Genomic DNA, 22,253 nt, shown 5'->3' on the forward strand with positions numbered 1-22,253 from the left:
AGCATGTTAGATTACAAAATTCCAACTGAACATGTTCCTCCCTCATCCCTCAAGCACTGGCATGGATGGCAGCATCCTGACACAACAAATACAGTGATTTATGACTGACAACCTCCTCACTGCTACTGCAATAGCTCTCCTAAGCACCACTTTTTAAGCACTTCAATAGGGAAAGTGGACAGTTTATGAAATAATCAAGTATTATCTTTTCCATCATGATCATGTTTTGATCTTCTCTGAGTTTGATTCCAACACATTTTACCTTTTCTTCCTTTGGCTTGACTGTTTTAACTACATCACAGTAGGTCACCACTGCTTCAGCAAACTTCAACATTCCCAGTCCTGCTCTGCTGATAACTTCCATTTCAGCCCAGGTAGTATTGAGATTCTTTAAGAGAGCTAAATTGGAAAACACAAAAACATTGCAAGTGAGTTGAATAACTGTGCAAAAACCCTCAAATAAATAACTTTTCCTACCAGCAGCATCAGCCAATGCCATGACAGACAATAGGAAACATTTGTCACAATATTAAAGAGAGTCTGTTGGCTGATCCCATTAACAAGATCCTATATTCACTGCAAGTACCCAGAACAGGAATTCACCTCTCATAGCTTTCACATTGCTCCATGGAATTTCCCTAAAATCTGTCGTCAACAGAAGTCGCAGGAAATTTGTGTCAGCCATCATTGCTTTGGCATTCTTCCAGTTTTGCTCTTTGTAACCTCTCATTATAAGGATGCAGTCCAGAACAACCTGCACCTGCTTTGGGGGTGTTGCAAAGGACCTGGAAAACAGGTGAAAGAGAAGTGGAAGAGAAAAAAGGAGACAAAGCACATGATGCCAGACGTGGGTGCTTCCTGATAAAAGAGGCATTGCAATACAGGAGCTTGTACATAAGACAAGCCCCAACAGTGGAAAAGATAACCCAAGCCAGACAAAAATTATTAACTACTCAAAAGCTCAGAACCAATTCTTGTATTCAGACAATTTGATCCATGAAAAAGGAGTTAAAGCAGTGGAAAGCTTACAACAGAGCCTCAATAGTCCTTCCTAGGGCAGTGAAGCAGCTGGAGAAAAATCCAGAGATCTGTGAGAGAAAGAAAATTGAACAAGTGTGGCAGGGAAGGGAGAGCTATTGCTGTTTTGGCGACAACTATTTCAGGGAGAGCCAAAGACTGGATGTACCTTTATATCAATCCTTAAAAAAAAAAGATGTATTATCAAAACACAGGGAGGAGGAAATTCAGCAGGGAAATACATTTTTGTGTATGCTCAAGTATCCCTGAAAAATAACAGTTATGTGTTCCTGCTTACACAGGAAAAAAGAGAGGAGGAATGAACAGGTTTGGACAGCCATTGTTCAGGCAAAAACCAGAGCAGGTTCTGGTCCATCAGGCACAGACCAGAGGATGATGGGGTAAACAGCAAACAAAGGCCTGGAAGAACAGTCTAAGGGCAAAGTTGTGGGCTAGGAATCAGGGCATTCTGCACCCAATTGATGTCCTGACCTTCACAGGCAGGTGAGAAAGATGAGGCTAAGGCCATCCAGCAAACAAAGATCTCTCATTATATTTCCAAGAGTTTATGCTACTGTACATCCAAATGAGTCACCTGAGTTCAGTAACTTCAGCCTTGTCCAGCTTCTCCACCTCCCGTTTGGCAGCTTCCATAATAGGCTTGATTTGGTCCAGTGCTGCCTCAGCCTCTGCTTTCTCCACAGCAATAACTGCATTCTGTTCCTGTATCTCTATTGCTTTTTCTTCACCCATTTTTTTCTTCTCTTCAGCTAGTAATTATAAAGGCAGGACCACAAATGGATCATTCAAGTTTGTATACAGAACGTGTACTAATACACTAATAGAGATTTACTCTTTGCTGAAAATCGGAAATCACCATCAAGTCAGAACCTCTGTGTTGCCAGCTTGCCTCTGGTGACATCACCAGGTTAGGAACAGTCAGTGTTCCACACAACAGCATGCACAATCTCTTTTCCTCCATGTTTCCCTCTGATTTTCCTCTAACACTAAACTTCTGAATCAGAAGTTGCCTTTCTTGCTCCTGCTTTCCCCACGTTATGCCCTGCACCTTGGAAAGGGACAACAAGGGCAGGCAAATGTTGTGTAAAGTACTGTGTGCCAAATGTGGAGCAGGGATGGCAATCTGGGCAAGGCAGGGGACCTGCGCTTCTGGCATGGCATGGGAGCAGCACACAGAACAAGAGGGATACATCCAGAAGCAGCTGGAGCTCTTCAAGGGTCTCCCAACCCAGCCTAACACATGATGTGAGCCCTGCTTTGCCTGTGGGACACTTCAGGACTTGTAAACTACCCACCTATTTCTGTGTTCATTTTAATGTCTCGTAACAAAGCCTCACAAGCAGCAGTTTTTTCTGTTAGCACAATCTTTTGCTCAGCAAGTTTCACGTTCAGCTCAGCCAGCTGTACAGCAGCCTCCTTCAGTTTAACTAAGCCCCCATCCAGCCGTTTACATTGTGCTAGGTAGGAAAACAAAGGGACAAATGTCAATGTTTAAGCATACAGCAACAGACAATCTCACAAAGAGAAAATATCCTTAGAGGTGCACTGAGAAATTTTCCTTTCCACCCAAAATGATGTTAATGTCACTTAAGCTGACACAGTGGCCCTGTGCCATAACTTATTTCCCATATTACACTGTTTGAGTTTTATCCTCTTCACATATTTCAGTGCCAGTGAAGTATGAATAAGAATTGCTGCTTGAGGAAGAAAGTCAAACCCTGAGCAGGGCCATGCTGGTATTAGATTTCAGAATTACTCTTCCCCAAGCAGAAGAGTGTCTGGTTTGGAGTTTCTGGCTCATGTTCATTCATAAAAGGACTTGAGGAGAGCCCATTGTTTGATAGAGTGAACAGTCACACGTGGCCAGGATTTTGGGTCAATGTCAAAACACAGCCCCACAGCTGTGTGCCAGCACAGCATTTGAGACAGTACTGCTAACACAGTTTTTGCTTATTCTGGGTAATATGTGGGATTCTCACCAGAACTTTTAAAATATTTAAATCACTTATTAAAAAGGAGAAAACATCTGCATCACCTTACCTAAAATGAACTCATTTTTCTCCTCCAGCAATTTTGCATAGGTATTGAGAAAATCAAGGTAATTTTTTGGTGTGACATGATTTCTACGTCTCAGTTTCTCCAGAAATTTCCTGCTGAAATCCTCTACAGATTCATGCACCATGACCATGTGGTCAATCACTGACTGGAAGCTCTCTGGTGGGATACGTGGATTTTTTCCTAAAATTGGGCAGAAGAAATAAAAAAATTTAAAGATTTGTGGCCCTTTTCAGAGTACACCAATTACCATTTCTTATGTACATCTAAGCCAGACACAAAACAAGTCTGTTTTCTGGGGCAAAAAGCAAGACCAGGGCAGAGCCAGAAGGGAACCTCCTGGAAGGCAGCCCCCATTGTCTGCAGAGTTGGGAACTTGAACTTTAGCAATTTGAAAAATGTATTTGATTAAGAAACTACCATCCAGTGACATTTTTTGACTGGGTTTTTGCATGACCCATTTAGACTTAAGGTAACAAGCACAATGGGAAATGAAGTTGTGACATGTACTGCAAACTAAAGAATATATTTCTTAGGCTGTGCCAAGGGTTAATGGGTTGAAATACTGACATGTTACATACCCAAAAAGGACTGTGCAACTGCACACAAGGCCTGGGCAGGCCAGGGCAAGAACCAGTCAATACCAGTGTTGTTGACAAGACCTTAAAATAAAAGAACAGTGTTATCTAAAAAATTCCTTTGTAAAACTAACCCCAAATCAGACAGGCAGTCCTCTAATCAACATTATTTACATCAAGAATTTGCAAATTATTCTTGACTCCTTCTTAGTAACAGAATTTGCCATAAAGTCCATACTTCCATTTTGACAGTAAATAATGAGCTTTGCTCCTGTGTCCTGCTAATCCCACTGTACCATTCCTTAGGCTCTACAGGACACAGTCAAGAGCTGCAATAAGGTATTTAGTTCAGCATTCCCACCTGTACCCATCTTTCCCAAGTCTCTTCTGTTTCCCAGGACTCCTTTCAGCCACCTGCAGCACCTGCCAGGCTCAGGTGTTTTTTCTCTCTGTGGGTGTCCCTCCCAGCACGCCCCTTTTTGGCTTTGGATACAAAAATGTTTCTCTTCCCACCATCCTAGTTTCATAATGATTTAACACCACACTTTCAGCTGTAAACTACAGAAAAGAGGCTGCAAAGGCTGTGTATTTCCAGTTCAGTGAGGATGATCAATTGATTTCTAGCTGTTCAGCTGGAAAACAAACTGACCTGATAAATGCTAATCAATATTGCTCACTGATATGTGGTAATTAACTGGAAAAAAATCATGCAGTGTAAATCTTTAATCACAAAACCTGCTCTGCTTAGTTTTAGCTGCCAGACATCTCTCAGTGGCCACTGGAGATTTTTCTCTTGCCTGTCAATCTGTATTTCACAGGGAAGGGATTAAGAAGTGTGTACAGTTGATAACCTGGGAAATTTCTGCACCACGTTCTCAGGTCCTCCCCAACTGGGGACATTCCCAGGACAATGTGAAGGTTGCTTGCACATTTGCTTACGAAATACTGCCAGATACTTTCTTTAGCTGGGCCTGCGCCAGCTTTAGCAGCTTCTTCTCCAATCTGAGTTAGTATGGAGTCTTTTTCATCATCTGCAAATAGGGCTGGCACCATTCCTGTAACATAAGGACAGAAGAATGCTAGGGAGAACAACCAGTAAGAGGAAGCCATATGGCTGGGGATAGGGAAGATGAGAAACCAATTTTAAACCTAGTTCTGCAAAAATGATTCTGAGTAGTTTTGAATGAACCTATTCATCTCTCTATGCTTCTCCTCCCCACAGCCCTCATGGAAAATAGGCCATACTTGGTATTTAGAGGAATAATTGCATTTTTGTTTGGGCTTTGACAGCATATACAAAATGTCACAGGACTCTGAAAAGAAAATTTTCATTGGTGTCTGTGAACAATCAGTTCACATTTCTGCTCTCTCAACCTTGTGGCAAACACTGCATAAGTAACTCAATGACAGACCAGGGACAGAGAAAACCAGAACAAGAAAAGGGATACAATTAACTCATCTGTTCTCATATCAGACTGGGTAGGAACTTCTATAGAGAGGGTGGTCACACAATGCCAGCTGCTGTCATTTCCAGCTGCTTCCTTCACTATAAGATACCAAACTTCATTTCAGGACATATATACATAAATACACATATGAACAGTTGCTGCAGTTCAGGTGAAAGCTATTCAAAAGCCAATTGGACAAGTGGGCTTGTGGCCCAATGCAGCTGAAGTTTCCCCCTCAATCTTGGAAGAAATCTGATACTCCGCAGCATCACCACCAGCATGAATGAACCCTGTAACCTCTCCAGACATATAAATGACTGTAAGAAGATTCCAGAAAGCCATTATTAAGGCCAATACCATTTCAGATAGTACTGAAAGGTGTAGCTAAGTAAAGCAGCAGGGGACACAGGGTGCAGCAATAACTGTATCAAGGGTACAGTTGAGATTATGAGTCACAAGCAGAGAGGCTGCCAGTGGCACCTGAAGTCAACATGTTGTTGATGAGTTCCAGGAAACTCTCTTCTGCCACATGGCCATCTGTAAACAGGAAGACCACTGTCTTGTCATCAATACCCAGCCTCTGGTACAAATTTTTCAAATCATCCCGGAAATTATTTTCTCCGTATCCTCGACTCAAGATGATCTCAAATACCTAAGGATGAAAACACCCACTGAGAAGTCACAGATGGACCCAAGACATGATGGCAACTCTGAATTTCAGTTACACTGAATCAAGGGGGTTGGTTTGGCCCCAGTCATCAGCAATGTTTAAGTATCAATAAAATTGTGCATTTGTACAACCCTGCAGGATTGCATTTTCAAAATTGCTTTGTTCATCCTCCTTTTTTGTTCTTTCCTCCCAAGCCTTTTTAAGTAAAGTGCCTCTGAGAGCAACATTTCCCCTTTGAAATAATACAGTATCAATCACAACAAGGCTCCTCAAGCAGCACTGGAGTGCTACTGTAACACACTTAAGTATTAGCAGCAGTAATTAGGGACAATTAGCTGTTCATCACCAAACCCATCCTGGTTTTCCTTCCCCAGAGCCAAAACCCAGATTCAGGCACTGACATCTTCCTGCCCAGATCACACACAGTCATCATCTTGGACCTCCTGGCAGTCTCCTCACCCAGGGCTTCTCTCCACAGGGAAGAGCTGCCAGCCCGATCTTGTCTTGACTGACTGAACTCACCCCCATCCCCAGTTTAATCCCAATCACAATTTCACTTCCCTTGTCTTTTCTCACAGCCAAGACCCAGGGTCACTAACCTCACATCCAGCTGTATGAGCAGCCAGTCTTGTCAGGGACTGCTTTCCTGAGCCTCCCACTCCGATGAGCAGGGCGTGCCCGCGGTCCATCCGGATGATGCGATGGACACGGATTAAATGCTCCAGAGCATCATCAAAAAGAACCAGATTCATTTTAATATGATACTCGTTGTAGTCATCCAAAATCTCCTTCAGAGAAAGGTGAACAGAATGTTACTAGGAGACCAATGAAACAATTACTAACAGTAAGAAAATAGCCCGTTCAGCAGCATTATTTCTTTCCCATTCCTCAGGGAAAATGAACTATTGGAAAACACTGCTGACTCTCTAGCTGATCCTCAGGTTTCATCACTGCAAACCCCAAATGGGCATCAAAGCACATAAAGTTCTGTGTGCACACAGAAGAGAACAGATTTCCTGCAGTTTGAGGCAGGCTCCTGCCCATTCCTCAGGCAGTTCCCAGATGATGCACTCTACCTTAAATAGAGCTTTTGCTAAATCATAGTCTTGGATATCTTCATAAATACGAGGTTCTGCCTCATTCAGTGCTGTTCTGAAATCTCCAAAAAGAACTGGATCCCTCATAACGTGCTCCAAGTCATCTGGGAAATGCTCTTCAACCAAGGTTTTTATATGGCCTTGGACCTTGAAGGATATGAAATGAGTCAGGCAACACAACAAAGCATTTGATTGTGAGTCCAGTAATACTTAGAAAGGTGATAATGCAGACTCTTGCTCAAATATTGATTTATTTCAAGGTGATGCTTATGTCACTAGAAGATCCAAGATTACAGCCCCCTTCTGTGTTCTGTGTATGTTCTAACAGGCAGTTCAAGAATGGTTCAAGCCAATTGACTGTAGAATATCAACATAAAGAAGGAGAAGCCTGTTAAATAAAACACCTTCTCATATATTGGTGTAAACAGTATATTAATCAGCTTCCCTTTTCAGCATTCATAGATGTCTCACCAGAAAGATTTCTCACCAAGCTTCTAAGTCTGCATTAACCTTCTGCATTGTGAAAATTGAGCTGGAGATGTATGCTAGAGAAGGAAGTTTTAACTAAAAAAATCTGAAACCTTCTTGGTCAACCTCTTTTCACCCAGAAGCAAGCTGCTTCTGGGTGAGTAGCCTTCACCTCTATTTCTCTCCTAAATCTCAGGGTTTAAAATTGGCATTGTTCTCTTTTGTGTTCTAAGATACAATTTCAATCATTTTCCAATTTACATAACAGACAGAACTGAATCCACTGTATAAGAACTTGGCTTTTATCCTTTTTACTACTTGATTGTACAGTCACATTCTGGTACAATCCTTCCTGAAGGAAAATACTGACTTGAAGTGATTTCCTGAGTTTTCTCCTGTATTTCTCTCACACTTTGTCACCCATACTTCTGCCAATCAATTTTCCTGGACAGGCAAACCAAGCAATACTTTCCATTCCTTCAGCAGCTCTGCTTTCTTAGTCTGCCATTGTCACATTCTTTTAGGAAGAGGTCTTCCATGGGTCATGCTTTAAATTAATGAACTAATTTATGTTTTAAATTAATTTGCTTAGACAAATCTGGAGTTGGACAGCAAGACCTGAGTCCTACACTTGGTAGTGCTGCTGTTACAAATTAATTCCCATAATAATAGTCAGTGACTACTAAAAAACTGAAAGAAATTGCTCACCAATTTTTTGTCTGTTTCATTAATCAGCCTGTCATGGAAAACCCTCAGGCACTCATTTCTCCAAACTCTCACCATCTGGGTCACTGTGTGAAACCTGAAATAACATCAGAATATCAGAGTGCACCAAATGAGCTGACATGATTCTTAAGGCCATATGGTTATTAACAAGGACCAAATTCTGGACTGACCTTTTTTACTCTTTATGATTTGGTTCTTTTCATAATAAATAATTTGCTTGGATTTTTATCTCTGGTATCCTATTTAAGAGAGACTAATGCATCAGTGTTTGGCATCAAGAGTAAGATCACAATTTAGGATGTTCTATTTCTCATCATGATTTAATGAAAAGTGACCAAATATGACTGATTTCCTGTACCAAATTACCTCAATTTCACTCAGATTCACCAAAAAAAAAAAAAAAAAATAGGTGTGAGACCACTAATGACAATTTTCTATTCTTACCTTTCTGGATCTGTAAGAACAAGTCCATTATAGACCCTGGAAAGATCCCGCAGGTTAAAAATGTAGTGGAATTTGGAAGGAGTAGGGGGCAGGTCAGTAACAATCATTTTATAAAGTTCCAAAGTACACAGAGTAATCTTGTCAGAGATGGCTGATATGGACTCATTGAAGGTCTGCAAACATGAGAAAGAAGAGGTGTTTTCATGGGACTGCCCAGACAGAACTCAATGCTATTAAACATAATCTGCTTTCCAGCTTTTAAACCTCTTTGGTTCAAAAATTCTCTGTAGTAATGAACATTCTGCAGTTAAATGTTTAGGGCTCCATCTTCACTCTAGAACTTTCTGAGTGCTCAAGATAACATCAAACTCAGTGACTGGAATTCCTACAAGATTTCTATAGCAGAAAAATTAAACTGCTCTTTTCTCACCTAATGTTGCAGGTACCTTGCCAGTCATGCAGTCTATTGCATTATATTACATTTTTCACACTCATTCAGGAAAGAGTTTTCTGATCTTTGTGTATTTGCTTAAAGGAACTGTAATCAAATCATTCATACATTTCAACCCATGAGAAGCCCCAGGTTTATTAATTGTCTGCTGGTTTGAATGTTTACATACTACACAAGAACTTATCTAAACAATGTAAAACCCATTGAGATAGAAAAGAGAAAAAGAAAGGTTTGTGGGAAGTTCTAGGTATTAAAAAAAAATGGTAACAAAGATCTCAGGTCTTGCAACAACATAGAAATAAACATCTATTTAAAAATAATACATGTGTTGAGCAATCCTTTAAAAATAGTGAAATTACCGAAGTGTGGCCTTTCAGGATGGAGAAGTAGATCAAATTCAGTGACTGCTCAGAAGGAAAAGGGATGTTAAAAACACTGAAGAGTGACATGAATCGAGGGTCAACTTCATTCCGACCTCCTCCAGCTTTGCCCATGGCAGCAACAAAACCCAGGTCTCGAAGAAATTTAATGTTCATCTCTTTACCACGATCGTACATGAAACCTTTCTCTAGCAGCAGCTTCAGCAGGGCGATGGGTTGCTGTGTGCCATACTCATCAACCTGCAGGATACATCAAAGCATAGTAATCAACTCACCAATTACTGCTCTACATGTGGGAATGTTGGTTTCCACACCCTGGAGAATATTACAGGGACTAAGGGATGCTTTGGAAAGCTCTGGCACTGATTGTGAACATTCATCCCAATGTCTCCTATGGGAAAAGTGCCTCTTCTCTGAGATGAACTAGATGCACACTGGATTTGTGCATGCAGGGACCATATCAGTGCCACCCAAAATGTTTCTATACTACCTTGCAAAGCTATTGCCAGCTTACCCTTGGCATATTCATATCGTCCATGAACACAAGGAGACGTTTTCCCATGGGAGGGCCAAAAGTGTCTTTTGTTCGTTTTTCCACGTTTGTCTCCAGGTTTCTCTGAATGTCCATGGATGTTGTACGAGAAGAGAAGTTAATAACCAGCAATAGCTGCAAACAGGAGGAGATGATAAGAATGGATTCTAACCTGATTTTTGCTGGGCTTTTTTTTACTAGAGCATTCAAAAATATTTTTTATATTGGCTATCAAACAGGAAATGCTGCTCAGGTCCATTATTCACTTGAATTACAGATGACAAAGAAAAGTAAGCCCATCCTTAGCACTTTGATAATATATTTTTATGTAATTGAGTTTGTACAAGGTAAAGAGGACAAAATATCTTTGATCTTGAAGGATTTTCAAATCAGACACACACTTTGGGTCTGGAGTTTGCAGTCACGTTACCCAAGTCAATATTGCAACCCACAGATTCAGGTTATATATTCAGATATATTCACAATGCAAACTTAACACAAGGGCAAAGAGTGAAAATGCAGCTTGACAAACAGGGTGAAATGCCTCACACATACATTAACATCTTTATCCAGACTTTTTAGGAAGTTCTGTGTAGTTGCTGTCTTAGATGTACCCGATTCACCCACAAGAACAACTGGGCGTTTCACTTTTACCATCTGTTCCAGTAACCAAGCAGTGCGTGTGGTATCCACTGTGGGCACTGAAAAAGAGCAGCAACACAATCACTGGCTAAATGAAAATGCACTGCAGCTGGGGGATTTAGTTATAGAATAGTGCTGGAACACACTCTTAAGGTATTAACATGCAGTTGCACAAAGGGATAATCTGAATTATCAATTCACTAACAATGCTGAAAGAAAATTTTAATTGCTTTACCATCTCTTTTCAGTATTTGTCATTGGAATCTTTTCTTCTAAATATGTATACTAAAAAAGAAGTTATCTTTCATATAGGGAGGTCACAGTTTGGTTAAGCTCCCTTTAATCCCTGTTTCAAGGATATAATCAGGTTTTATTTGGATCATAAGTATTTTCCCAGAACTCTACAGAGATGAATTTTTTTTCTATGTGAATCACCTGCATTTGGAGCAATGTCAGAGATCATAAATTTCTCTCTCACGTCAGTGAAGTTAACCTGTGCTTACAGTATCACTGTAAATTAACAGGCCTAAATTTGTCTTTAGCTATGAAAAGCACCATTAGGCAATGCTTGAAGTAACAGCCAATAACAACCCTAAGAATGTAATTTTTATCTACTGAATACCTGAAATATGAGCTGATGTTTTCCTAGAACTTCTGGCAGAGAAAACTGTGAATCTTCTGCTATTCCAGCTTTTAAAAGGTACTATTAGTGCCTAAATAAGGCATATTAACTGAAATGTGCTTTGATCCTTTCCTCACTTTTTTATTACACAATGCGATAAAAATCAACTTTGTGACTGCTAAACTACTACAAAAAGAACTTTAAAGAAACTGATTTGTGCCATCACAAGAAGCTGAACCTGAGTAGATGACCTTCAGTACAAAAAGAGGATGTTTCATGTTAAGCACCGTGCACTCAGTGGTGGCACATGATGAATTAAAATCACCTCATCACTGTGCTTATTTTTATCTTATCATTTTATCTTTATCATTTTATTTTATACTCACCTAGAATATCAAGAAATTTCATTTCAGGGTCATGAGTATATTCAGGAACAAGTTGCATCCAAGGTACCCACTTTTTTTGAGATCCATCAAAGTGGAAGTCATACAAAGTTGGCAGCTGACCTGCAAACCATTAAGCAACTGCAAGTTTGTTAGGACACTGAAACATTTCCTAAGAAAACAATCTGATTGAGATGAAAACACAGGGTAAGATTATAGTTGGGCAACACTTTGTTCTATTTACAAGTCATTTAACCCACTTGGGTATCAACCAAAACTCCTCTACTCTAGCACCTTCATGAAAACTATCACTGTCCTATTACAGTGAATGGGATTCAGATTAAATTATGACAAGATCCTACCTGGCAGCTCCCCTGGCTTAGCCAGGACGTTCTCACCCTCAACAATAGTCATGCAGGAAATACGTTTAACATTTTCATCAAATTTAATTCTCCCAGCATCAAGAAGAGAAGCACCTAAGGAGCAATATAAAGCTTCCAAGAAAAAACACTCCAGAACATCAGGATTTTCAGGCTTTACCAGCAGGACATCTAGCATCACAGTCAACTGCACAATCTGTTGGAAAAAAAATAAATCTGTAAAAAAATTTGCCATTTAGATGCATGAAAACTCTTGCTATGTTTTCAGCTGATTATTGGTCTTTTGTTCTTACAGGTGGATCTACTGCTATGTGCATCAAGTTCAGTAGAAGAGCACTGTCAGGTCCTGACTGGTGTCTCTTTTTGCTCATCAGTAGCAAACTGACATTTCAGCACAGACTCTCCTCCTGTGCTTTCTTTGGGAAGGTTTTACTTTCTCCATCATTCCGGTTTTTTTTCAGTTAAACTTGTTCAGTCTTTATTCTCTGTTTCTTACCATATTTAAATCTGTTTGAGGAATAATGGTCTTCAGCTTTCGTTCCTGTTTGCCATTCACAATTCCCTCTATAATCATATCAATAAGGTAGGGCACATACTTTTGAAAGAGATGATCCAATTCTGTTCTCTCATTCTAAGGAACACAAAAAAGACAATAATTCAGCTGGAAAGAAAAATTTTGACAGCAGAACTTCCCATCAATACCTGGCTGACCACATATGATTGATCTTGAAGGAATCAATTCTACCAAAGTCTGTCTACAGGTCACTATTAAATACAAATACTCTCTGAACAAGTGCAGGAATTCCCACCTCATTTTCTCTTCCTTTGAGCCACTTCTGCCAGTAGGGTTCATATCTCAGATTTTTAGGATCTACAAAGACCATTCCACAGCGGGATACTGTGGCAGGAGATGCATACTGTAAGTCTCCAACCTATAAATTAATCACAGAAGACAATGATACACAGTAAATGCTTTTCAGGCTTTGAAACCCCATCTGTATCTAACCCTTCCTGTGTGTATAAATGGTACAGTCATTTCTTACCTCAAACAACAAAGCACAGTGTGCCTGAAGCCTAATCCGCTCCCCATTTGCCAGGGTCAATAACTTGTTGTCATCCATGACAGAATTCATGTTTTCAACCCAGAGAGCATCCACATCTCCATCAAAGAGAATGTACCTGTGTACAAGAGCCACGGGGCACTGACTGATCTCTGATTTTGCAAACATACTTCTGAATTCAGAAGTGTCATTAATGGTCTCATTGTCAGTCCAGCTATTTTGAAGTCTACCATTCATTTTTTTTCTAATTGCATAGTTCCACTGAGACTAGAAACCCACAGGAGACAGAAAGACCCCCTAAACACTTGCTATTTATTTAGCATTTGGATTTTTTTAAATAGTGCCATATCAACTCTTTTTTTAATTGATCTCAAAACCACCACAATGATTTCTAGCTGCCTACCTTCGTTCCTTCTTGTCAGTGGGTCTGTTGATATCCCGAAAAATGTTTGACAGGACTCCATCTGTCCAGTCTCGTGTGACAGGGTCAAGGATCCCATACAGCTCAATCACACTCATAGCTTTAGGGTTCAGTGTATAAAGCTTTGTCAATAATCCCAGCCTAAAGATACAGCAAGAAAAGCAATAGTAAAATGTCACACTAACACCTCATGTTGACCCAAGCAAATACTCCAGGCAGCTGTAGATCCTGTCATGACAGGACAGAGATGAATAAAGCTGAGTAATACAGATTGTGTCATTTTACAGCCTGGTTTACATTCTACACTCACTTGTTTTGGGCCTGGCACAAGGTTTTAATAACAACTGTCTTGCCACCTCCAGTAGGTCCAACCACCATTGTAGTGTGACGAGTTAACATTGTCTCATACATCTGAACTACTTTATCCACCTGAAAAATAAACATGGATTCAGTAGCCTACTGTCACAACTCTGTGGATAAGGTTAGCAGCCAGACAATATCAGATAAGTTTTCCTGGAGCCACTCCTGGGTGCAACAATGCACCTGCAGCCTCACATTTACAACAAAACCTCAAGCAATAAACATTTTTTGTACCTGGACTGGTAGAACAACATAACCCCGTTCTTCCAGCACTTGTTCTACAGCATCATTAAAGTCAGGGTAGCGGACTCGAGGGCAATCCAGGCCAGGAAACAGGTCAGAGATTAGGCCAAGGAAGAGAGGTACATCTTCAAACACAAATTTAGGAAGATTCATATCTCGCAGAGCTCTCATTAGTACAACTTCCTAGACAAAACATAGCAAAATCAATCTTAACCAAAGAGTTGATTAATCAGATAAATTGAGGTACTTCAAAACATTGAATCTTTAAAAACTGTTGCTCAATTATTTCAGTACAGCTTTTAGAACTCTTTTTGTCATCAGTTCCTAGTGGAAGCAACAGAGGTTATTTTATATGGACTAAGCATATCAAACTAAGAGTGATCCACTGCATTTTTCTACCATGTTAATCAAATGTCAAAAGGCTGCAGTGGCCCACACCACAGCTTCCCTGAGCTGGAGCACTCACTGTTCAAAAACCAGTTTTTGCTAGTCATCCAGAGATATTCATCTGGCTATTTGCATCCTGAACTTAGCATGCAGGAAAATATCTCATTTTCCATAGATTTCCCTACTTTGACTGGAGTTCTAATGGCAGAGAGCACAATGAAACTCAATAAGAGCAAAGTAAATAATAAGACAATACCAATGTTCCTATTTCCAAACCAGACACACTACATCAGATGTGGAAACACATGCCCTTTCTAATGAAAAAGATGATATGCCCAGGGTAACTAAGCAGCAAATCTACCTCACTGAGGTCTGCTGATCCTCTTTTCAATTCTCCAGCCATTACCAACACTGACTTAAGGGCCCGCAGTCCAAAATCATAGTGATGTTGTTTAGAAAGCTGTTCCCTCGCCAGCTTGTACAGCACTGTCATCTTTTTGGCAAGGACCTGTTAGAGATTTAATTTAAATAACCACAAATGTGGACATTGCCACTGGCCATGCAAACATGGGTGGGTACATGGGTATGGGTAACAATAGAATTTTCTTACCTTTGCTGTAAGGAACCCTTCAGAAAACAGCATTATTTCACAGATCTGCTGAAGATCTGGTACAATAACAACCACAGGCCTGAAGAGAGCTTTCACAGACTCGGGGAGCTCAGTCCGGCCAGCATAACCAGGATTCATTGTAATAAAAATGCCAATACGGCTATCAAGGGAAATCTCCTGTCCTTCAAACTAAAGGCATAAGAAAACATTAGAACAACGTGAATTAGAAACTTTAAAAAATACTACTTCCTCAAAGGAAAAAACGGTAATACTGGGGACACACTTAGGACAAAGTGCTAAAATATTTAGCTTTAGACAGTCATCCTGATACAAACAGTGGGATAAATGTACCTTCTTTAAGACATTTCACATGCCTCAAATTTTCTGAGGTTTTTCAATTCCAATAAGCATCAGTAAATAAAGCCTCACAATCCACATCAAGTTAAATTACTGCTGTTCCTCATTACAACTAGACTATTATCCCATTTACTTGCTATTATCCTATTGAGATTACTTTTATCTTGCTTCACACAAAGGAAGAACTTGGCAAAGGATTAGGCAATCAGCAAAGATTTAACATCTTTTGAACTGCAAGTACATACTCAGGAGTTTGAAATGTTCAGCACAAAGAAATTACAGAAGCAGCAGCCCTTTGATCTAATGATGGGGTCTAACCCTGTATCTTGGCCTGAAAACCAAGACCAACCTTCACAATTACTTTTTTAATGTTTACCTGAAATCTTTTCCACCCATTCATTAAAGCGTTTCGGATCGTCTGAATCTGGGAAGAAATGACTGAAAGCACAGAAGCATCGATTCGATTGAATTCATCAAAGCATCCCCATGCACCACACTGGGCAAGGCCTGAGAAAATTTTACCCATTGCCTAAAAGGAACAACAAGAAAAATTTCTCAGCAGTGACTATATAAAACATTCAGCACCAAAAAACTTTGGAACATGCTAAAATTCTTAATGGTGGATAAACCTCTGGATGTTTATCAGTCATAAGGTCTTGCAATAATTACTTGCCAGGTGCAGATTGCCTATCATAAACTTTAATACATACCATATAGTCATTTCTCCCCTGCTTGAAAGGGCCTGAAATTCCTTCAGGAATTTATCCAAAATCAACATTTTTTACTAAATTTAATTATCAAACAGCATGGTATCTCTAAGGGAGATACCTACATAGAAGTTCAGAGTATGTCCTTATCCTGGGCACTGATAAAGAGCAGAAATTGGCATTTTATCAGAGAAGACAGATCTTTAATTCTTACTTTGAAGTCCATGCCTTCTCCGCAGTTTGTCACTACACACAGCAAGCCCAGTGCTTTGGCCAGATCCTTGGTTGTTTCTGTCTTCCCTGTACCTGCTGGCCCTGCTGGTGCTCCTCCCAAAAACATTGACAGAGCCTTTGAAGACAAACCAAAAAACAAAGCAAAACTTGGATTAGATTTATGTTAGGTTAGTAACAAAACCACAAATGAACCCATGGGTACAAAAAACTTTAAATTTTATCTGTGAACACCTTCTACATTCTCTTTGCAGCAATGAGGCGAGAAGGATATCACAACTGATTTCAAACATCTTAGCATTCTCACTGGAGGATGGCAGGAAGAGGCAATAAAACAAAGGTGTGACTAACAAGTATAACATGAAGGTGCACCTGTGTGAGGGTGAGGTAGATGCGGTCGGTGAGCGGGGTGATGACGAGCCGCCCGTTGAGCCCCATGTACTCGTAGCCGTAGGAGAAGACGCCGGTGCACTGCCGCACCATCAGCTCGTCCGGCTCGCGCTCCCAGTAAAACCGCAGCTGGCTCTCCCACTCGAACTCCTGAGCCTGCAGAATGCTGCACCACAGAGCTCACGTCAGCAACAGGATGGCAGAACAACTTCTAGATTTGGTGTTTGCTGAGGAGCTGGAGGTGGTGTTTACCTGTCTCTGACGAATATATCAATGATGTCTCTGGCGTGCACGTCGATGATGAGAACGGTGTTGTATTTTTTCCTGTCGTTTTTGCTCAAGGGCATCGTAATGCGGGTAACCAGGTCATCGATTTGCTTGTGCATTTTTTTAGCATAAAATTTCATTGCCTGCTTTTCTCCCATTTTCACTTTCCGAAAGACATCCTCGACTTCCCAAGTCCACCATACTTGATTAGCAGCAAGCACCATCATGCCTTGGAAGAGCAACATCCAATCAACTCTGTGGAAAACACATATAGTGAAGGAGGCTGAGTTACTGTTTATTTTAAGTAACTGATCAGGAAAAGAAAAAAAAAAAAACCCACAACAACACAACAACTAAGTTCTTCCTGTTCCTGCAACAGCTACAACACAAGCCAAACTTTTCAGAGATATACAGAATTCTATCAAAATATGCTGTGGGATTTCAAAAACCTAGGAAATATTCTGATAGAAAAGTTCCTTGTTCTTGGTATAAAACTGCCAACTGGTATTCATCATGAGAAAAACCTACTGAGCACACAACCCCAAAAATAAAACTCAAGATTTAGGAAATATGACAGATTGTGCATTTTTTATGGTTGGTTAAAATAGTGCATGTGAATGTATTCATATCCCTCCACACAGAGAAATACAGACTAAATTGTGTAGGAATTGTAAAATTATGCCTTAACTTTTCTCTATCACTAACATATCAGGTTATTTGTGTTATCCTTGACACTGATGGTTTCACCTGCTTCTGTCTTCACAATATCGAAAAATGGCTTCCTTGGTGAGGCGTCTGTTGGTCCGTCTCATTTCCTCCAGCACTACTGTCATCCAGTTCTCCACTCTGCCCACAGCAGGGACATTCTGCCGGAACTCCATCACCTCCCCTTCAGCTGAGATCATGGCTGTGGCAGTCTTCTCGTCATTGTCACCATCCTGGAACCTCAGCGAGGCTACATTATCAAACATCTGAAATGCACCAACAAAGAAATTCACCAGCATTTTAGAAACAAAGCCTCCAAAATCTAAGTGTATGCAGCCCTGGCTCTCCTCCAGAGAAGTGGATCTGACTCCTAAGACATTAAATACAAATGCTGATATATAGCCCAGCAGCAGAACTGTAGAATATCAAGCAAATAATCAGGCCCAAATGACATTGATATTTTTTTCCTAGGAAATAAGAGCTAGGAGGAGCTACAATCTGTGAGGAAAGTTCTTTAATGATAGATCATTCTGGTGTACCTTGAATGTTCCTCTACCATAACTGCTACCAACCAGTGTGAGAGGAGGCAGAGACTGTGCATCACATTTGATCTGGTTATCCAGAAGCTTCTTCAAGATACTGCCAGAATTCTCTTTGTATGCAAAAAATACTCATGCATCCTTATGAGCATGTACAGTACAGTCTGTTAAACTTTTTCAAGCACAAGGCACTGTGAAAAGCCAGACATTGTACCTTTATCATGTGTTCTTGGACACAGAGTGCGCTGCTGCTGCCAAGGATACTGAGCAACTCATCATCAGATATAAAGAAAAATCTTGGGAAAGCATTTCGCTTGGAATCCAAATAATCATTCAGGCTTTTCTGGCATTTCTCCAGCACATCATTTATATGATGGAAGTCTGACAGACGATTTGGGACTTCACAGCAATTTTTTATTATTGGGTCTTTTACAGTTTCCTCCATTATCTATACAGGGAGAAAAGGAAGTTTAGAAAATGTTGAACAGCAATAGGTTTTATTAAATTATATTGAATTAATGACAAAGCATGCAAACAGCACAAGCAGTACAGGTCCTTATAGAAGTGAATCAAAGGTTTTGAAAGGGTTTTGAAAGGGTCTTGAAATTATTTTGTGGTGCCACAGCACTGAATGAAAACATGAAGGTAGTGTGTTTTTGGAGATATAAAAGCAAGTGGAAGCCAGATAAGCCTGGCTTGTCTATCCCCAGTTGGGCTAAAGTTTAAGTTTTATATGTGACTTTGCTCCTGTACACAATGGTACTCCAAGGGGTGATCAAACATCATATTTCAAAATCACAGTACTCTCTCAGTTTTGCATGTGGGAAACAGAAAAGTAAGCCATATTCATACCAGGAATATGTGTTCAGTATGGAACAGTGGCATGAAGCAGGAAAACCTTTTTAGCATGTACATCAGTCCTCAATCAATAGGAACATATCTAAGCTTCTTCTTATCAAGGTAAAAGTAAAAAGCTGTAATCAATGAAAGGAAAAGGACATTCTGCCTATCCCATGCTGCCAGCCAAGGATCTCACCTCTGCCCATCTTAGCTCAGTCTGAAGTCTTCTGGTTATGACAGATGTGAAGTAAAACACAAAACTCCTGGGTTCCCCAATCTCATATTCAATGAATTATAGCACACCATTCTCAGTATTACACATGTCACAAAGAACTATAAGTAACTATGGAACTGGAAGCAAAATGCACTAAATAATTATGCTGATCACAAGTCAGTTACTTGCCTGTTTAAACATTTTGTCTACACGGTCAAATATCTTGACTTCCTCTGGAAGCTGTGATCTGATATCTCCACCAACAAAAATGCTCTCCAGGTACATCCATTTTCTCTGAACTGATAACCAGATCTAAGAATGAAATGATACCATCAGGGTAAATGGAAGTACAATGGAAAATTTGGATTATAAATAATATACATTAATTATTTAGTCCAGCACTTTTCACCTACCTCACTTACTTCACTAATCAATGACAGAGTTTTTTCCCATTTTTGAGCAGTTGAAAGAAAAGGACCCACAAATCGACTGCCCAAAGCACTCTGAAGACTGACATTGTTGTCATCAAGAGTCTCTAAAATTTCCTCTACAGATCCCAGAATAAAGCCTCGTGTCTCAGTGCCTTTGGTGTACACTTCTACAGGGAATTTCATATTTTCCCACGTTTCTATTATTTCCTTCAGTCCCTGCATGTGAACATAACAAGATGAATATTTCAGTCTTCAAAAACTGGAGAGCTATAGTCTTAGCCAAAAAAATGAAACAGCTAATCCAGTAAAATTTTTGCACAGATTTTCTAAATCTAGTTTATAAAGAAGGGTCTATTACAAAGCATGATAGCAAAAGAATGGATCCTTCTTCAGATCCATTTTCATAGGACAAATTTTCTTACTGTAATCATAGAAATCCAATATGCTGCTGCCAAACCAAATTCTGCAAGGACCCTGTGCCAGAAGGAGCTCACTAACAGAGCTACAGATCTTAGCTCATGTAGCTCATGGCAGCTCCCTGAAGATGTCCAAACTTGCAGTCATGCCAATTTAAAAACCTAAAATAAAACTGATTGTTGTCATCCTTGTCTTTTTAGTTTTACTATGATTCTAAAATTCAATACATCACCTTCTCAATGCTAAGTTCTTTAACAGCAGTTCCAACTATATCACTGATAACCACAGTGTATTTATGAAGTTCCATGGCAAACATATTTTCCAAAGTGAATGTTTCTGTTTTCATTTCAAACCTTGTTCCTGTTTTCTCCATAAGGTCTTCCCAATGCCTGTTTTAAATTGACACAACAGTTTAACACCATGATACAGTAAAAAATGAAAATAACTGTAACATATAATAATGAACTCATGTTTAGCATTCTGCAGTTTTAACAAGAACTACTAGATTGAACACAAAGTATCCCAGTCATTGCAGCACCTTTCATGCTATTATACAAGTTCATTAGGCAGAAATAGTTTCAAGCTCCAAGACATGGCATGACCCCATTAATGGAAACTGAAAGTTCTAACAGAACATATCAAATATATATATATAGTGTTGTAAATAAATCAAAACAAACCTTTCTCTTAAAGCTTCATTTTTCAAATCAAGCAACAAAGGAATGGAGTTTAGAAATGCCTTCAGTTTTTTTTCCAGTTGGCTACATACTGGCATACGGCGTATCTGTCTGGGCAGCTTCCGAACGGCTTTCAGAAATCCTTCAGTTCCATCCTGAAGAACCTTGACATTGAGGTTTATCCAGAGTGTCTGAGACCATTCCTCTTTAGCTGCCTGGAAACAAGGACATTAAGAAAGAGAAAAAAAACATATTCCTTTTAGTTTTGACCCCCAAAATGTAATTGAATTAACATTTCACAAACATCGGGAGAGACAAGTTCATGTCCAAGACAGATTCATAGCCAAACACAATCCATTAGATAAGAAATAGTAAAAAAAGGAATATGGAGAACAGGACCATAATTTACAGGGCATTTAAATTTTGAAAAAGTTAAACTTCTTAAAATAGTGAAAGCCTGAGATACACACTGTCCCCATCCTACATCCAAAAGCAGTTTCACTGAACTGATCAGGAACCATGTGCAGTAAAATGCTATCCAGCAATTATTACAGTCTGTTCCCATCTGATGAGAAAATGTGTTTGGTCCACCATGGAGACACAGATATTTCTGCACTAATATTATTAAAATCATTTCATAGGGCATAGCTTATTTCATGCAAAGGCTTCAGAGTTGACAGTAACCAAGCATTTGCTGTGTGGCTGTGCATGAACACGAGTGTGTCCCTGCAGACTCAGTGTGACACTCACTTTTTGTTGTGCATAAATGTCATAGACCTGCTTCAGATCTCTTGCATCTTGCTGTGCTTTTATTAAGTTTGGGTATGCTGTTGCTGGCAAGCCCAAAAGTTTCTCAGCACTGCCCAGTTCCCGCTGCCTTTTTTCCAGTCTTTCTAGTTCTTTTTCAAACATAGCCATGAGCTCTAGTCCTGGGAAAGGAGAGGAATTTTTCCAGATAAATTATCACAGGGTTCATGAGAAATAAATAAGACAGAATTTGCATATAGTCTGTAGATGTTCCAGTACTAAAAACATCCACACTCCTGGCTGATGAGTTTGTATATTAATAAGGAAAGCAAAATTTTCTTGTTTTACATAAAATTTGAATTGTCCAAAGACTAATACTTTCAAAATATCACTTCATACACATTAATCCATTTACCTTTATCAAGATCATCCCCAACAACACCAGGCCCCTCAGTCAAGAGTTTCTGGAAAAAATCTTCTGTCTCTTTGCTGTAGTCTTCAACTTGTTGCTGTGTCACCTAAAAAGAACAGCATTTAAATAGTTACATTAAATAGTTTCCATTTCTAATTGCTTTTGATACTAATTACAAATATTACCTTTGTGAATATTTCTTTTACACCTCCTTTACAATCTAGGTTGCGACTGACTTCTGCTGCTTCCATAAGGAGAGTCTCCCACATTTCCCTAAGACTGTCAGACTTTTCTTGCTCTTCTTTAGGTACCTAAAACAAAAC

General features: G+C 39.7%; 1 protein-coding gene across 1 annotated transcript in view; it reads right to left on the reverse strand.

Annotated features, from left to right (window-relative positions):
* The window catches only part of DNAH10 (dynein axonemal heavy chain 10), a 49,674-nt gene that overhangs the window by 14,185 nt on the left and 13,236 nt on the right, over positions 1 to 22,253 (reverse strand). The window contains exons 20-57 of the mRNA XM_015644185.2: positions 22,116 to 22,241; positions 21,934 to 22,036; positions 21,522 to 21,700; positions 20,775 to 20,986; positions 20,327 to 20,483; positions 19,660 to 19,893; positions 19,436 to 19,558; positions 18,407 to 18,640; positions 17,696 to 17,919; positions 16,934 to 17,203; positions 16,664 to 16,847; positions 16,275 to 16,409; positions 15,730 to 15,882; positions 14,997 to 15,185; positions 14,748 to 14,894; positions 13,991 to 14,182; positions 13,707 to 13,825; positions 13,379 to 13,537; positions 12,958 to 13,093; positions 12,724 to 12,846; positions 12,411 to 12,545; positions 11,897 to 12,110; positions 11,538 to 11,657; positions 10,443 to 10,588; positions 9,870 to 10,022; positions 9,335 to 9,595; positions 8,525 to 8,697; positions 8,063 to 8,156; positions 6,866 to 7,033; positions 6,389 to 6,577; positions 5,600 to 5,771; positions 4,523 to 4,726; positions 3,675 to 3,755; positions 3,079 to 3,276; positions 2,334 to 2,495; positions 1,613 to 1,787; positions 604 to 785; positions 263 to 399 (exon numbers count right to left, since the gene is read on the reverse strand). Coding sequence (XP_015499671.1) covers positions 263 to 399; positions 604 to 785; positions 1,613 to 1,787; positions 2,334 to 2,495; positions 3,079 to 3,276; positions 3,675 to 3,755; positions 4,523 to 4,726; positions 5,600 to 5,771; positions 6,389 to 6,577; positions 6,866 to 7,033; positions 8,063 to 8,156; positions 8,525 to 8,697; positions 9,335 to 9,595; positions 9,870 to 10,022; positions 10,443 to 10,588; positions 11,538 to 11,657; positions 11,897 to 12,110; positions 12,411 to 12,545; positions 12,724 to 12,846; positions 12,958 to 13,093; positions 13,379 to 13,537; positions 13,707 to 13,825; positions 13,991 to 14,182; positions 14,748 to 14,894; positions 14,997 to 15,185; positions 15,730 to 15,882; positions 16,275 to 16,409; positions 16,664 to 16,847; positions 16,934 to 17,203; positions 17,696 to 17,919; positions 18,407 to 18,640; positions 19,436 to 19,558; positions 19,660 to 19,893; positions 20,327 to 20,483; positions 20,775 to 20,986; positions 21,522 to 21,700; positions 21,934 to 22,036; positions 22,116 to 22,241 — 6,363 coding nt within the window. The remainder of the gene's footprint in view (positions 1 to 262; positions 400 to 603; positions 786 to 1,612; positions 1,788 to 2,333; positions 2,496 to 3,078; positions 3,277 to 3,674; positions 3,756 to 4,522; positions 4,727 to 5,599; positions 5,772 to 6,388; positions 6,578 to 6,865; positions 7,034 to 8,062; positions 8,157 to 8,524; positions 8,698 to 9,334; positions 9,596 to 9,869; positions 10,023 to 10,442; positions 10,589 to 11,537; positions 11,658 to 11,896; positions 12,111 to 12,410; positions 12,546 to 12,723; positions 12,847 to 12,957; positions 13,094 to 13,378; positions 13,538 to 13,706; positions 13,826 to 13,990; positions 14,183 to 14,747; positions 14,895 to 14,996; positions 15,186 to 15,729; positions 15,883 to 16,274; positions 16,410 to 16,663; positions 16,848 to 16,933; positions 17,204 to 17,695; positions 17,920 to 18,406; positions 18,641 to 19,435; positions 19,559 to 19,659; positions 19,894 to 20,326; positions 20,484 to 20,774; positions 20,987 to 21,521; positions 21,701 to 21,933; positions 22,037 to 22,115; positions 22,242 to 22,253) is intronic.

This window comes from Parus major, chromosome 15 (genome assembly GCF_001522545.3).
Source record: "Parus major isolate Abel chromosome 15, Parus_major1.1, whole genome shotgun sequence".
Lineage (NCBI taxonomy): Eukaryota > Metazoa > Chordata > Aves > Passeriformes > Paridae > Parus > Parus major.